Here is a 14,371-nt window from a genome sequence, read left to right as displayed (position 1 = left end):
AGGGGGCAGTGTGTGTGTGGGGAGGGAAGAAGGGGGACAGGATGTATGTAGGGATGGGTGGTGCAGTAAGGGGTGGATGGTGGGAGTGAGAGGATATAGGAATGAAGGCAGGGGGATAGGCAGTGTGGAGGTGGAGGTGTTAGGCAGGATAGGTGGGTGTAGGAATAGAGGTGGGGGTAGTGATTGAAGGAGGGGGATAGGCTGTGGGCCATACAGCTCTGGGATGAGGACTAGCGGCCCAGATTATCCCACCGGGCTCTCTTCCCACGTGACCCAAATCTGGTACTCGGTAGAGCGCAGGATCATAAAGCTGGGGGCTTCCCTATGGTTCCACGTCTCTCCACTGTGCCCTGTCCACATGGAACATGTCCCAGCCCCACAGTAGGAGCTCACTTGCCAGCTGGAAGAGCACACCTGGAGCACTGCCGCCCTGCAGAGACAGGCAGTAACCAGGTACGGAGACCAGGGAATTCTCTCCATACCTGGCCGCCCACACATAACTTGGCACCTGCCCCTCACTAGTGAATCGGGTTCCCAGGAGCACCCAGAACAAAGAGGATTCAGATAAAGGGGCCCATCCAGGGGTGTGGTGGAGCAGGAGCAGAGAAGGATGTGAGTGACTTGGGGCCATGGAGAGCGCAACTGGGCTAAGTGCAAGATTAACAGGCTCTCTGGCCGCGAAAACAGCCAGCGAGGGGGGGGGGGGGGGGCTAGCAAGCGTAGCAAGCAGGGGGCACAGCCCCCTGGTATCCATTAAAAGCTCTTTGGCATTGGCATCACTGCTTCTGCAGCAATCTGTGAAGACAGTGCCAGGAAAAACTGTCTTCCAAAAGATGAGTAGTAAAACAGGTATCTGCTTTTGCAGAACATATGGAATTATACATACATCTGATGAATTATACATACCTCAGGACAGAAGTTATTGTACTGGAGTTCTCATACATTGTGTTCCCATTGTGCTACTTAGTTTTAAAGTAAAGTACATTCAAACTGGTTTCAAGTAGGGATGTTAAATATCGGTTAACTGAATAGTCGATTAACTTCATGAATTCTTATCGGTTACTTGAATATTCTATAGTCCCTGGGGGCAGGGCCAGCAGCCAGTGTGCTCCGGCCCCACTCCCGAGGAGCCCCCTGCCAGTCTATGCTGCTGTCTCTGTATCAGAGGCAGCAGCGTGGGATGCCAGGTGGGAGCTGGTCCACAAGGAGAGCTCCCTTCACAAACCGGCTGCCTGTTGCCCTGCGCTGTTGCCTCTGATACAGAAACAACAGTGTGGGGTGGCAGCAGCCCCTGTTCAGAGGGAGTGGGGGTGGGCAGAGCTCCCAGACCCGGTGCAAGCTGGAACTGAGCCGGGCTGCCTGCCTGGCTCCTAATACACTTTTAAATGCAGAGCCACAGTGGGGGTAGGTCCAGGACCCGGCACAAGCCATGGCTGAGCCAGGCTGCTGCCTAGCTTGCTAAAAAATTTACTGGCAAAGTGGGAGAGGGGGAATGCATGTAGTTGATAGCATTAACCAATAAGCTTTTGCTTATTGGTTAATCGACTACACCAGGGGTGGCCAACCCATGGCTCTCGAGCCGCATGCGTATCTTTGCTCATAGAAATGCGGCTCTTATTAGGGTTACCATGCATCCTGTTTTTCCCGGACAAGTCTTTGTTTTCCCATGTTAAATGGCTGTCCAACTGGCTTATTTAAAACACAAAAAATGTTCACGATTCAGGGAGGGGGTGGTGGCACCTGCCTTCAAGGGAATGGTCAACTGTCTTTCAGAGCCAAGCGCCTGGACAGTTCATGGCCACTCTGCACACACGCCCCAGTGCCTGGAGAGAAAAGCACATGGCTGTGGCAGCAGCAACTCCGGTGAGACCCAGGGTGTTAATAAAAGAATAAGAGAATCGGGGGCTGCCTGGCTCTGGGGGAGAAAAGGGAGATTGGGTTAGAGTGGGGGGGTTGTGGATGCCTGGCTCTAGAGGAGAGGGAGGGCATTGGGTTAGAGCAGGGAGGCTGGGGGTGCCTTAGGGTTATAGATATATACAAATAAATATAATAATACTTTGCACTACTATCCACAGCTATTTTGGCTCTTAGTCTCTAACTGGTTGGCACCCCTGGATTACATTATTACATCCCTAGTTTCAAGTCCAAGTTTCCTGTGCGATCACTCAAGCATTCTATGAAACAGTCCTTCTGTTAGGAAAACCCCAACATTAAAGGCTGGAAAGAACCTTTTCTGCACCCACTCATCCAACACACAAGCTACATGCGCTAAGGGAAAAATACATACTCAGCAAAATACAATCTACAACATGATGTTCATCACTCTACCTGTCTAACACCAAGTAACTGGGCTATGAGAGCAAATGTGGGGAGGGGATCAGTGATATTAAATCTATTCCCTTACCAAGAACAGGGAGTGGGCGTGCTGTACTGTTCCCTACACAAACTAGGGATGTTAAAATGAGTTTATTCTGGTAAACGTGTAAATTAAATTTAAGTGGTTACAACTTTACACTCTGGGGGGTGCTGCTGGCTCTGATAGAAGGCCTTGTAAGTGGGAACTGGTGTGCATGGAGGGCCCGCTCCCAGCAGCAGCATGGGAGGGAAAGAGCTGTGCCCAACTTCTCCATCCCCCATGTCTGCCTCTGATAGAGAGGCAACGGTGCTGGGGAAAACTGGCGAACACAGGCTCCTGCCTGGCCCCTGCCCACGCTGCTGCATCTGATACAGAGGCAACAGCATGGGGGAAGGGGGAAACGTGTGTAACTAAAGGTTAATCAGTGATAGAAATGTAGCCTTGTTAGTCTGGGGTAGCTGAAGCAAAATGCAGGACAATGTAGCACTTTAAAGACTAACAAGATGGTTTATTAGATGATGAGCTTTCGTGGGCCAGACCCACTTCCTCAGATCAACTGAGGCTCATTGGTTAACCATTTACACTAACACATCCCTAATACAAATGCATGCCCTGACCTTGCTTCCCAAAACGTAACCTAGGAAGACAAGTAACAAAAGAAGGGTAAGGGAGAGGGACATAAGCAACATAATGCAGAAAAAGGAACTAGCAGATGACATTAATTGGACTTCATCTAAGGCTTCTTCAGACTCTTTCACAAGAGGCCACTAAGAGTGCACCTCCACTGGGGGAAAAACCCCACCTCCTCTCCCTCACATGTGTCTCAGAGCCCAGGTCAACTAATTCAGGCTCATACTCGGGGAATACAAATAGCAGTATAAATGTTCCTGCCCAGGTGGGAGCTTGGGCTTTCACACCCACGCCTTGTACTGGGTTTTAGAGCTCTGACTTCAGCTCAAGTGGGAACATCTAAACTTTACACTCATAGCACAAGCCCTACAAGCCTGAGTCAGTTCACCCAGCTCTGAGACTCATTACAGCGGTGTTTTTTTTTAGGTGTGTGGGCAAGTCCTAAGACAATTCAGTAGTCATACACTAATGTTGATGCTGTATTAGAAACTGATTATTCTTGGCAAAAGGTTTACAGTGAATTGCCTCGCATTTAATTAAATAACTATGTAAAAGAGGGCTTAGCCACGACTATGAAAAATGAATGAAGTCAATTTCAGAAGGATGTTACAAAGCTATACAATAGAGCAACATTATACACATTGTAAGCTCATGGTAAGTACATTAAGTAACATTTTGTCCAGTTCATGCATATTCATGCATATTGACAGAATCTAACGTAAATAGAACTACTAAGGACAGACACCAAGGTGTAACTGTGGAAAGCAAAATGAAATCAGAGAATGTTCTATCGTCTTCCATTTATTGTTCATGCAAATTAAGGGCTTCCTCCTCCTAATACCTTGTTCTTCATCTTGTACTAAAGTCATAATCCTATAGCTATAACATTGCAATCTTTTGCCATAACACTTACTGCAAGATCAAAAATAAGTCAGCATGGCAACTACAGGATGAAATAAAATATGGGTTAGGAATTGTGATGTAAGCAACTAGCTGAGTAGTCGATAAGCCTAGGCTTACCAGAATACTTGACTAGCTGCTCTGCCCCCCTCCCCTCCCGCTTGTTTCCTCTATCAAAGGCAGCAAGGAGGGGAAGCAGGAGCCAGTGCATCGTCTCCACAGTGGGGGGAGCAGGGGAGGCAGAGCTGCAGGAGGGGAGCAGGTGCAAGCCAGGAATCAGCTGTCCCTGCTCGCATCAGGTCCGCCGCTGTGCCTCTGCATTTTAAATGTAGTAAGATCCAAATGGCTCTTACTACATTTAAAAGGCAGAGCCGCAGTAGGGTTAGCTCCCAGGGCGGCACGAGCTGAGACTGCTTAGTCCCAGGTCATGTCTCCCCAGGGAGCTAACCCTGCTGTGGCTCTGCAGTTATATATATTTAAATGTAGCAGGAGCCAGATGGCAGCCTGGCTCCTACTACATTTAAACTGCAGAACCACAGCAGAAGTAGCAAGTGCCTCCCCCCTTGTCATCTAATCAAGTAGTTGATGGAAATTCCATCAACTACTCAATTAGCTGATTATCTGCATTTTAACATCCTTAGTTAGTAAGGAGCAAAATCTAGTTTAAGCAGAAATAACTTCAGTGAATAGCAAATATAATAAGAACAATTATGAAGAGAGTAAAAGTACTGAATTTACCATATTTTCCGGTGTATAAGACGACTTTTTATGCTAAAAAAGAACCCCCAAAAATCGGGGGTCGTCTTATACGCCGGGGCTTTTCTCGCCCCGGAGGACACAGACTGCGGGACCTCGCGGTCCCGCCACCCGTGTACTCCGGGGCGAGAAAAGCTGCTCCGCGTCTCCCTAGTCTGCAGACCAGGAAGACGTGGAGCAAAGCCACGGAGGGGCTCCGGCAGCGGAGCAGCCAAGGCGCGCATGGGCTGTCCCACTGCCGGCTTCCCCCGAGGCTTTGCGAAGCCGCTGCCGGCGTCCTCAGAGGCTTTGCTCCCAGTGTCCCTGGTCTGCTGGAGACGGTCCCCAGCAGACCAGAGGCACCGGGAGCAAAGCCGAAGTGGCTGCGGCTTTGCTCCCGGTGCCTCTGGTCTGCTGGGGACCATCTCCAGCAGACCAGGGACACTGGAAGCAAAGCCGGGGAGGCGGAGGGGTCCCGCACCTCTGAGGCTTTGCTCTGGCAAAGCCGGGGAGGCGCGGGACCCCGCCACGGCTGCGGCTTTGCTCCCGGTGCCCCTGGTCTGCTGGGGACCGTCTCCAGCAGACCAGGGACACCAGGAGCAAAGCCGGGGAGGCGGAGGGGCGCTGGGGCGCTGCTGGTTGGCCTCTTAAGGGGGGGTAGTCTTATACGGCGAGTATAAGACGAAAACCTATGTTTTAACTAGAAAATTAGGGGGTCGTCTTATACGCCCAGTCGCCTTATACGCTGGAAAATACGATACATTATAATTTTTTTTTTAACTCATAATCAAGGTTAATTAGACATTAACCTTCAAGGCAACTTACAACTCTGGCCTTTCTAGCAATTCACTTTTGACACGTCAGTCTGTTTGCTTGCCCTCTTGTCCCATGAGTTTCTTGACTTTCTTCCATTTCACCTCTTATGCTTAGAAAGCCTTCTATGAAATTAACCATAAGGATATTTCCTGAGCTCTTCAAATTATTCCTCAAGAACCACTTCTGCCTCACATGTTGCTTATCTTAATGAACTGTAACCTACTGAGGGCAGGAATCGCATGTACCTTTATGCTTGTGTAGCATCTGTGACAAAGATAGGCCAGAGGGCTGCAATGGAGTGGGAAAGGCAGCCCCAGAAGGGTAAAAGACCCATCCCTCTATTAACTAGAAGTGGGTTACAGCAGCTCAATCAAGATCAGCTTAAAAAAGGTTGCCTCAGGCAGATTAGGATCAGATGAGACAGGACTACCTTGGACCAGCTGATGTCAGTTAATTCCATTTCAGGTCAGCCTAAGATCTTTTAAACCAGTGGTCCCCAACGCAGTGCCCGCAGGTGCCATGGCGCCCACAGAATCATCTGGGCTGGCCCCGCCCCCAGGCGCATGGCACATGTGCGGTGCCAGCCCCGGGTGCCCGGGCAGCCCCCTGCCCTGCATGCGCAGCGTGGTGCCGGACCCAGGCACATGGCGCATGGGCAGCCCCTGCCCCGGGCATGTGGCACATGCACGGTGCCGGCCCTGGGCGCATGGGCGGCTCCTGCCCCGGGCGTGCAGCACATGCGTGGTTCTGGCCCTGGGCACGCGGTGTGTGCGTAGCCCCACCCCCAGGGCACATGAGCGGCCCGGGCACCCGGTACATGAGCGGCCCTGCCCCATGGCGCCCAGCAGCCCGAAAAGGTTGGGGACCACTGTTTTAAACCATCCCCCGTTGGGAGAAGGAAGGAGTAGACGAAGAGAGGTGCACATGCACATGCACCGACCCATAGGGCTACTAAGCTAGAAGACAGCAGGAGACTGAGCAGCTTCAGAAGGGGAGGCTGAGCTACACCCCAGGGGAAGAGGAAGAGCCAGAAGGCTGATTGCCTGGATGTGGCAAGATAGGGAGTGCTTTACCCGCGCCCATCTCGTCAAAGGGGAGAAGTGCAGAGTGTGACAAGGGAAAAAGCAGGGCCATTGCCACACATCCCAGACAACTTAAATTAGGAAGCTAGCAGAATATCCATGTTGAACAAGAATAATGATATTACTGCTGTAAGGCACGGATCTCTTATTTACCTCCAACAAACCTAATCACAGGTTTTGTTTATGAAAGAAGATTCTCATCCCATAATAGGACTTTGACATATCTACTTTTTGTTTCTTTTTACTAGTTTTAAATAAAGGACATTGACTAGATTAAAAACATTATAAACAAAGGAAAGAAAATGTTGAGTGGAGAATGAACAACTAAACATACCCCATTTGACTTAGCTTAATTACTAAGTGATTTTTTCAGTCTATACAAATGTTATTAACCGAGGGCTTGTCTAAACTGGAAAGTTACATCCACACCTCAGAGAGATGTAGCTATGCCAATGGGAAAACTTCTCCTGGAGACACAGGTAGTATCTACACTGAAGTGTAACTATGGTGCAACTACAGAGTGGCAACTGTTGTAGTGTTGCAAGCATAGACAAGGGTTTGGTGTAACAGTGTTTCTGTGTACATAAAATGCTACAGTGAAGAACATGAATCTGATTATAAGGAAACAAAGACACGCTCTCTAACATTAATGCACAATGGAATATTTAAAGGAGCAGATAAAAAGAAGTATCTGCAATGAGTATAGGCTTTTAAAGAAAAATGTCATTTTTTATTCCACTCAACTTCTTTCATGTTAATGCTTTTGTTAACACATGAACATTATGTTAATGACTTTAGATTGGAAAATATATTATATATTAATACAGATTTATTAATACAAATACATAAATAAAATCTATGCCTATGCACATTTTTTGACGTTTATGGAAATTTCAAGTAAACATCTATGGAATTTTCAGCACAAAGTAAATTCTGAAGCCATGAAAAAAGCAAAGCTTATTAGAAAAAAAAGCTGGCATTATAACTCCCATATGAAACACAAGCACAGAACTGGATGAAGCATTCCAATTATGTAGCTGAATCACTAACATAAAAAGACACTTTTCTTTTCTTTTAAAGTAAGTCATTAGGAGATGGGAAGTACTTCCTCTCCAATGATGCTTTTGCCAGCATTTATGGAAGAATCCTTTTCTGAATAACATGACATTTGAACAGCCTGTTTTTCCATCTAGAAGATAAAAAGTTTGCATTTTTACTGGTCTGCAACTGCATTTTCTGAGGCTACAAACTATTACTCTTTCATGTTCCAAAAGTAGGCCACTAAAAATCTCATGTAATGTTTTAAAAGGAACTTCATATCGAGAAAATAAGATCATTAAAGGGCTTGCAGATTTTTTGTCCTTTCCTTCATAAGGTCATGTCAAGTGGTTCTACTGCATTCTTTTGTCTAAGCCATTTCACAAAGAATCCCTATGAAAAGAAGCATGATTCAACAAGCTGCAGTAGACCACCTCAAACAAAGAAAAGCCCTACAGAATGACATCCAACGATCCCAAAGAAACTATGTAACTTTCCTTGGTTTTCATTAGAGAGCCCTGATGATTAACATTGGATTTTAATCCACACTGCAACAGGTAAGGTTGGGGAAGTTCATTACTAGTAAATTACCAATTGTAAAAAGTATTCTGGAAAGTTATAGACAGGTCATATTTGTCATATTTTAAAAAAGATTTATGCCATTGCCAAAAACTACACTATAACTGGTTCAAAGAGAAGACATCTGCTTCTTATTAGCCCTTTCTAGATTTATTCTGTCTTTTTGGGCTACTTTTACTGTGCACGTTTTACAATGACATTATTAGAACCTCAGTTTGTACTTAGTTTGCTATAATCATTTAAACATATCCCTGTTAACTAAAAAGGCACCATGCGCCTTTGTTAACCATTAACTTACACTCACCTTAGTTTCTCTTCATGTAACCCATGAAGTCCCAAACTATCAGGGCGATCCCGTCTCCTCCTGTACAGGCCAGAATATGATAGCTCTTTCAACTGTAATGCAGTCATATTTCTCTACCCACAAGGGTTTTTTAAAGTTTCTGTGGAGTAGTGCGGCTGCCAAGATGCCTGGAGAGAAAATGCTCAGCAGCGTGTCTGCACACCTGCATTCGTCAGAGTGACAAATCTCTCAGCACAGGCAGTTGCTGTACTGCTTCCTGTTTCTCATAGGTACACACCCTTCAGAAAGGCACTACATTTCCTTTATCACTGAGTCTCACACCTATGGGATGCCTGCAGCAAGCCTACCAAGTTCCATGAAAGTTTCTTGGAAATTACAGCTTAAGTGCCCCATCATTGTAAACAAATTTACAATTTATTATGCAAGCAATTAATCTCTATGCCTTTTGGAATTAGCTAAAGATTTCCAGTAAAATCATGAGCAATTAGCTCTTCCCTACCATTATTTATAACAAAAGGAGACCCATTAGCACTATGAAAGCCAAAGTTACTCAAGCATATAAGCAAACCATAGAGTTGGAGGTTAATCCAATAAACTGAGCAGCAGAAAGAGGAAACAACTTCCACATCCAGCATTCAAACTATCTCTTACAAGCCTGGGTGCCTGACTAATGCTACCAATACAAAACACTTTTTCTCCAAAACTCTAAAAATTAAAACAAAACCCATCAATAATTTTCTGCTTTTAACTGTCAAAAGATCTGCCTCTCTGGAAATGGTCTATTTCCCAGTGGAGGCTGTAAAACATGAATGATATAGTTAAAAGTTTCCTGTAACACAGGAAAGTGACAACGATGGTTTTCCAAGCTGTATTTCTCATTTAAACTGGTAATAAAAAACCATATACTTGAATTTTAAAGTAGGTTTAAACAGACCTGATTTTTTAAAAATTGATTTTAATCTTGGCACAGGTTAATAGACTATAATCCAGTTTTTTTCCTAAAGGGAATTTATGCATGAACCTAATTCAGTTTTTTATTTTTTTTAAATTCAAGTCGGATAAAATGAAGTGAAGAAGCTAAAAAACCCCAAACCTCACTGACTACTTGCAAGACACTCTTTGACCTAGACGGGAAACACATGTCTATGTGGTATGATGCATAAGAGTGTCTGATTTGTAGTGGAACAAAGAGTAATTTCAAATCTCTACAATACAGATAAGTGGAAAGAATTCAAGCTTCAATTTTAAATATGCAGTATTGGATCTGTAGTTTCACATTATTAAATTCTGTTGAGTGTATTAGAAACAAGTATGGGAGTTTTATATCAATATTCTAGGAATAAGTCAGTATACTTTAGTATATCCTCTAAGATTTAAAAAAATCTTGTATAAAACAAAAAATACACATTTGATTTTAAAGTGCTGCTGTACATCTCCACGCACCTGGAAATCACAGCTGGAAAACTAGGAAAATTAAAACAGTTTGTAGTATTTACCTAAACATGCTGCATTCCAGTTTCAACTGGAATCTTCAGCTAAACCCCCAATACACAGCAGGATAATCTTAAACATAAATAAGCAACACCTCCCTAATGTTAGACATAAAATTAGACATCAGTAGTAGCTAATGTCTAGTTAATGCTGTTACAAATACCTGTTAAGCATGGTGCTGATGCATACAGATGAGTAGTTTTTATAAACTATTAGCAGCTTCCTACATTTTAAAGGATATTATCAGCACATGTCCAAACAATTTCTAACAACTATAATGTACTAAGTGAACCCAAAGGATATATGAAACAAAATACAGGACTATGTAGCACTTTAAAGACTAACAAGATGGTTTAAAGTGCTACGTAGTCCTGTATTTTGTTTCAGCTACACCAGACTAACACGGCTACATCTCTATCACTATTCTACATGCAAAGGATATATATGATTGTGATGGTCTCATCCCATGCTTTATTAAATTGGCTGATGAATATAAATGTGTGTAACTCCGAGATGCTTTGGACAAAATTCCTCATGTAACCTATCAATTTTAATATCATCATCTGCTGGATCTGTATATTCTATTTTTGTGCATGTATCATTCATGTATGGAAAGTCAGAAACATGAAGTATCAGACTATTTAGCGTTTTAAATGTGCTAATGAGAGCCATCCAGGGTGCTCCCCCCCAAGCCTTAACGACCCATAAACAGCCTTGTTTGTCCTGTAAGGCCAAAGGTGATTGAACTAGTAAGACATGTGACCAAACCACTAGGCACTGGGCTTCCATTTTGACCAGGTAGTTTTCCATGGAAGGGGGAATGAAAAGCAAAGGATTCCTGCCCCAGAGGAAAGACTATTTAAGAAAGGGGAAGTTATTGGGTCTTCGTCTTTGGCTGACCTGGAGAATGGCCTGGCATGCGAGGATACAAAGAGAACTGGAAACCCAAGTCAGAATAAAAGATAATCTTTGACTTGAAGGCTTGCCTGAAATAAGAACAGATTTTAAGGGCAAGAGCTCGTAAGCAGTAAGTTTTAGTGGATTAGAACTAGCTATGTGTTTTCTTTTCACTTTAATTTAACTTACTTTGATCTGTCTGTTTTCACTTGCAACCACTTAAATCCTATGGTTTGTATGTAATAAAAACACTTTTGTTTACTAACAAGCCCAGTGTATCAAACCGGGGGAGGGGAGAGAGCAACCAGTGTGCATATCCTTCTTTCATTGATAAAGAGGGCTTACCTAAATGAGCTTTCCTTGTATACAATATTTACCCAGAGAATATTTGGGGGTTTGATCCCTTTTGGGGGTTGGATTCCTGGGAGCTGTGCCCTAGAACTGCATCCTCCCAGAGCCGAAATGGTTCAGTGTCTGCATTGCTCTGCAGAGGGGACAGTATCCCCAACTCTGTGCGTTGTCTAGGGGAGATCAGAGTATCTGTTCCAGCAGGACAGAGTGGTGGGGAGCCTGAGAGAGCAAGAAGGCAGGGGTCAGTGGCATGATCTGTACACGGGAAAACAATCCTAAGGGGTCTTCTGTGACCACGCCCCATCACAATGATGTCATATTAAAAAGCTGTTTTGAATTAATAGAAATAAATTGATCTAGGATAGTTACTTGAGAAGTAACTAATAGGTTTTTTTCCCCAAAAAATACTTTGGTTTCTTTTGGTTTTTAACTTCGCATTTTTCTTTTAAATAAGTGGCTCAAAATCTCATGAAGAAAATGTCACAGCCCTTTTTCTTGCAAATGGATTCTGTTTAATTATCAAGAAAAACTGCTCAAATGCCTATCCTGTTAACTCATGGTTTTTTGTGTAAGGACTGCCAAGTGGTCACAGCTTAAAAGGCAGAAGCTCAAGGTACAATGTTAAGGCCCACAGATGCCCCAAACTGAAGTGGTTCTGAGATCAAATCAGTCACAGGACAGCAACGCATCACACTTTACAGCATAACTTAACAGATCTATACATGAACTTTGCAGACACCAATCTTTTAATAAAGAGGTGCTTGGCACCTATTCCTCCTTAAAGATACTAGTCGGCATTTTAAAACACTACAGCAGCACAACTTAACTGCTGTAGCACTTCACTTTAAGGATGTTAAATTGTGAGTAATTTACTAATCAAATAGTCAATGAATTTGACTATTTGATTAGTCGATAGGACACCTCTGTCTTTGAAGTGTAGCAACAGCCCTAGGGCTGCTGCTACACTTCAAAGGTGAAAGCACTGTGTGGAACCCAGGATCAGCTGGGGACTCCCCCACTAACCCCAGGCTCCACGCAGCATTGCTGCTGGTCTCAGGCTGCACGTGGCGTTTCAAAGTGGCAGAGCCACGTGGAGCCCGGGATCTGGTTCCAGGTTCCACACGGTGCTGCCACTTTGAAGTACCTCTTCTCTTACCCCCCTTGCTGCCTCTTTCTGATAGAGGCAGCAAGGGGGAGAGGGAAGCGACTAGAAGATTAGCTTGTCAGCTATCTGATAAACATTTACTTATCCGATAGTCAACTAGTCCTTCACATCCCTACTTCACTTAGGGAAAGGATTCACCCATCAGTAGGTAACCCTTGTTGGAATTATTAATATTTGGAATTATTAATATGGGAAATCAAAGACTAATTTAACCATATATTAATTTATTAAATCCAAATGGTATTTATGTAATTGCTCTAAAAGCCTAACTTATAAGCAATTCACTACATCAGAACAGTAACAAAACATTTATAAGCATTGGATCAAGATACTTACAAATGGGCTAATCACAAGCATATTTAGATATATGTAGATCAGCTCCTGCCTAGTCAGGCAGGTATTAGTAATGAACCCTGTAAGAGTTTACATTTTATATCTTTTAACAGACAAGCAATGTCATTGCCAGCTACTGACTTCAGCTAAAAAAAAATTGAAGAGAGTTCACCCGTACTTCCAGTCTTAATCAAGATAAGATTTACAATCTCTTCTCTCCCTAAAGCCCTTCCTTTTCTCCTTCTTGCTGTCCATGGTTTTCAGATTGCACCTCAGTTCACACAGGCGTCAACATTGGTGTGTGGGTTAGGAAGGACCTTGGTAGTTTTTAAGACAGATACTCCATGCAATTTCAAAACATCTGCAGTTACCCTATCAGGCAAAGGCCTTTTTTTTTTTAAACAAATTATGGTCTTTAGAAATTCTTTGTGACAAACACCCTTACTTCATTTATTTTAGCATTATAACATTATTTCCAAGGCCTTTGTTCTACTTCCTAGTCAGGGCCTTTCTTCACAACCCAAATACTGCCTTAATCAGATTAATTCAATTTAGGGTTTTTTTTTTTAATTTTAGAGTTATCCTACCTTCCATCACCCCAAAAGGCTGATGGAAGAATTCTTCCATTGGCCTAACACTGTCAACACCTGTTACATCAGCTTAACTCCACTGCTCAAGAATATGGATTTTTCACACCCCTGACCAGCCAGGTTATACCAATCTAATTTTCTAGTGTTGACCAAACCCAGGTTGTTTGCTATAGTTCTCCACCCCATCAAATCAACAACAGGTAATCCTCATGTGATCCCTCCCCTATCACCCACCTCCAGAGAAACAAAGGCTAGAGACCCCATTCCTTCTCATCCTGGCTAATAGCCATTGATGGACCGAATCTCCAGTAATCTATCTAGCTCTTTTTTGAATCCTGTTAAAGTTCTAGCCTTCACTGCATCCTCTTGCAAGGAGTTCCACAGGTTGACTGTGTGCTGAGTGAAGAAAAACTTCCTTCTGTTTGTTTTAAACCTGCTGTCTATTAATTTAATGTGGTGACCCTTAGTTCTTTTATTAGGGGAATAAGTAAATAACTTTTCCTTATTCACTTTTTCCACCAGTCATGATTTTATAGACCTCTATCATATCCTCCCTTAGTGTCCTCTTTTTTGTATGCTGAAAAGTACAAGTCTTTTTAGTCTCTCTTAATGTGAGATCGTTTGCCAGCTTCATTTATTAGCTGAGCTTCAGGAGGATCTAAGCTGATCTGATTTGAATGAAAAATGGCCTTTCATTAACGGAGTAAATTTGAGGATGTGCCAGAAACTTTTTAATCTGAAACATTATTTTTTCCCCTTTCTCATAGCACCTTGTTGAAGACTGCATGAAATGTGGGTGGTTCAATTTGAACCCATCATACCACTCAAAAACTGAAATACACTGGAGATAAGATGTGGAACCATACCTTACAGGGGACACTGCAGGAAATGTAGACACTCATCATGAGTTGCACAGATGTTCCCTAACCAAGGGAGAGCAAAATATGGCTGGGCCCACAGGCTGGATCTGACCTAACACTTCTGTCCAGGGCACAGTGCACTGGGTCACTCAGGCAGACTACCGTGGCTGCATGTCACAGCACCACACCACTCCCAGAAGCAGCCATCTGCAGTTGCCATGTTTGTGCACCCTTACGGCCAATG

General features: G+C 43.8%; 1 protein-coding gene across 6 annotated transcripts in view; it reads right to left on the bottom strand.

Annotated features, from left to right (window-relative positions):
* Positions 1-14,371, bottom strand: part of LIMS1 (LIM zinc finger domain containing 1) — a 145,740-nt gene that overhangs the window by 64,320 nt on the left and 67,049 nt on the right. Inside the window, exon 1 of one of the 6 annotated variants that reach the window (XM_025180380.3) lies at positions 8,441-8,799. The exons of 4 other annotated variants lie outside the window; for them this stretch is intronic. In XM_025180380.3, coding sequence (XP_025036165.1) covers positions 8,441-8,547 — 107 coding nt within the window. In that variant the 5' untranslated portion in view covers positions 8,548-8,799. Of the gene's footprint in view, positions 1-8,440; positions 8,800-14,371 lie in introns of those variants that run through there. One more of the 6 variants, XM_006114548.5, reaches the window with a different exon arrangement.

The sequence above is a fragment of the Pelodiscus sinensis genome, chromosome 1, assembly GCF_052426305.1.
Source record: "Pelodiscus sinensis isolate ZL-2025 chromosome 1, ASM5242630v1, whole genome shotgun sequence".
NCBI classification, from domain to species: domain Eukaryota; kingdom Metazoa; phylum Chordata; order Testudines; family Trionychidae; genus Pelodiscus; species Pelodiscus sinensis.
Note: the sequence above shows the minus strand (reverse complement) of the source record. Positions and strands in the feature narration are given on the sequence as shown.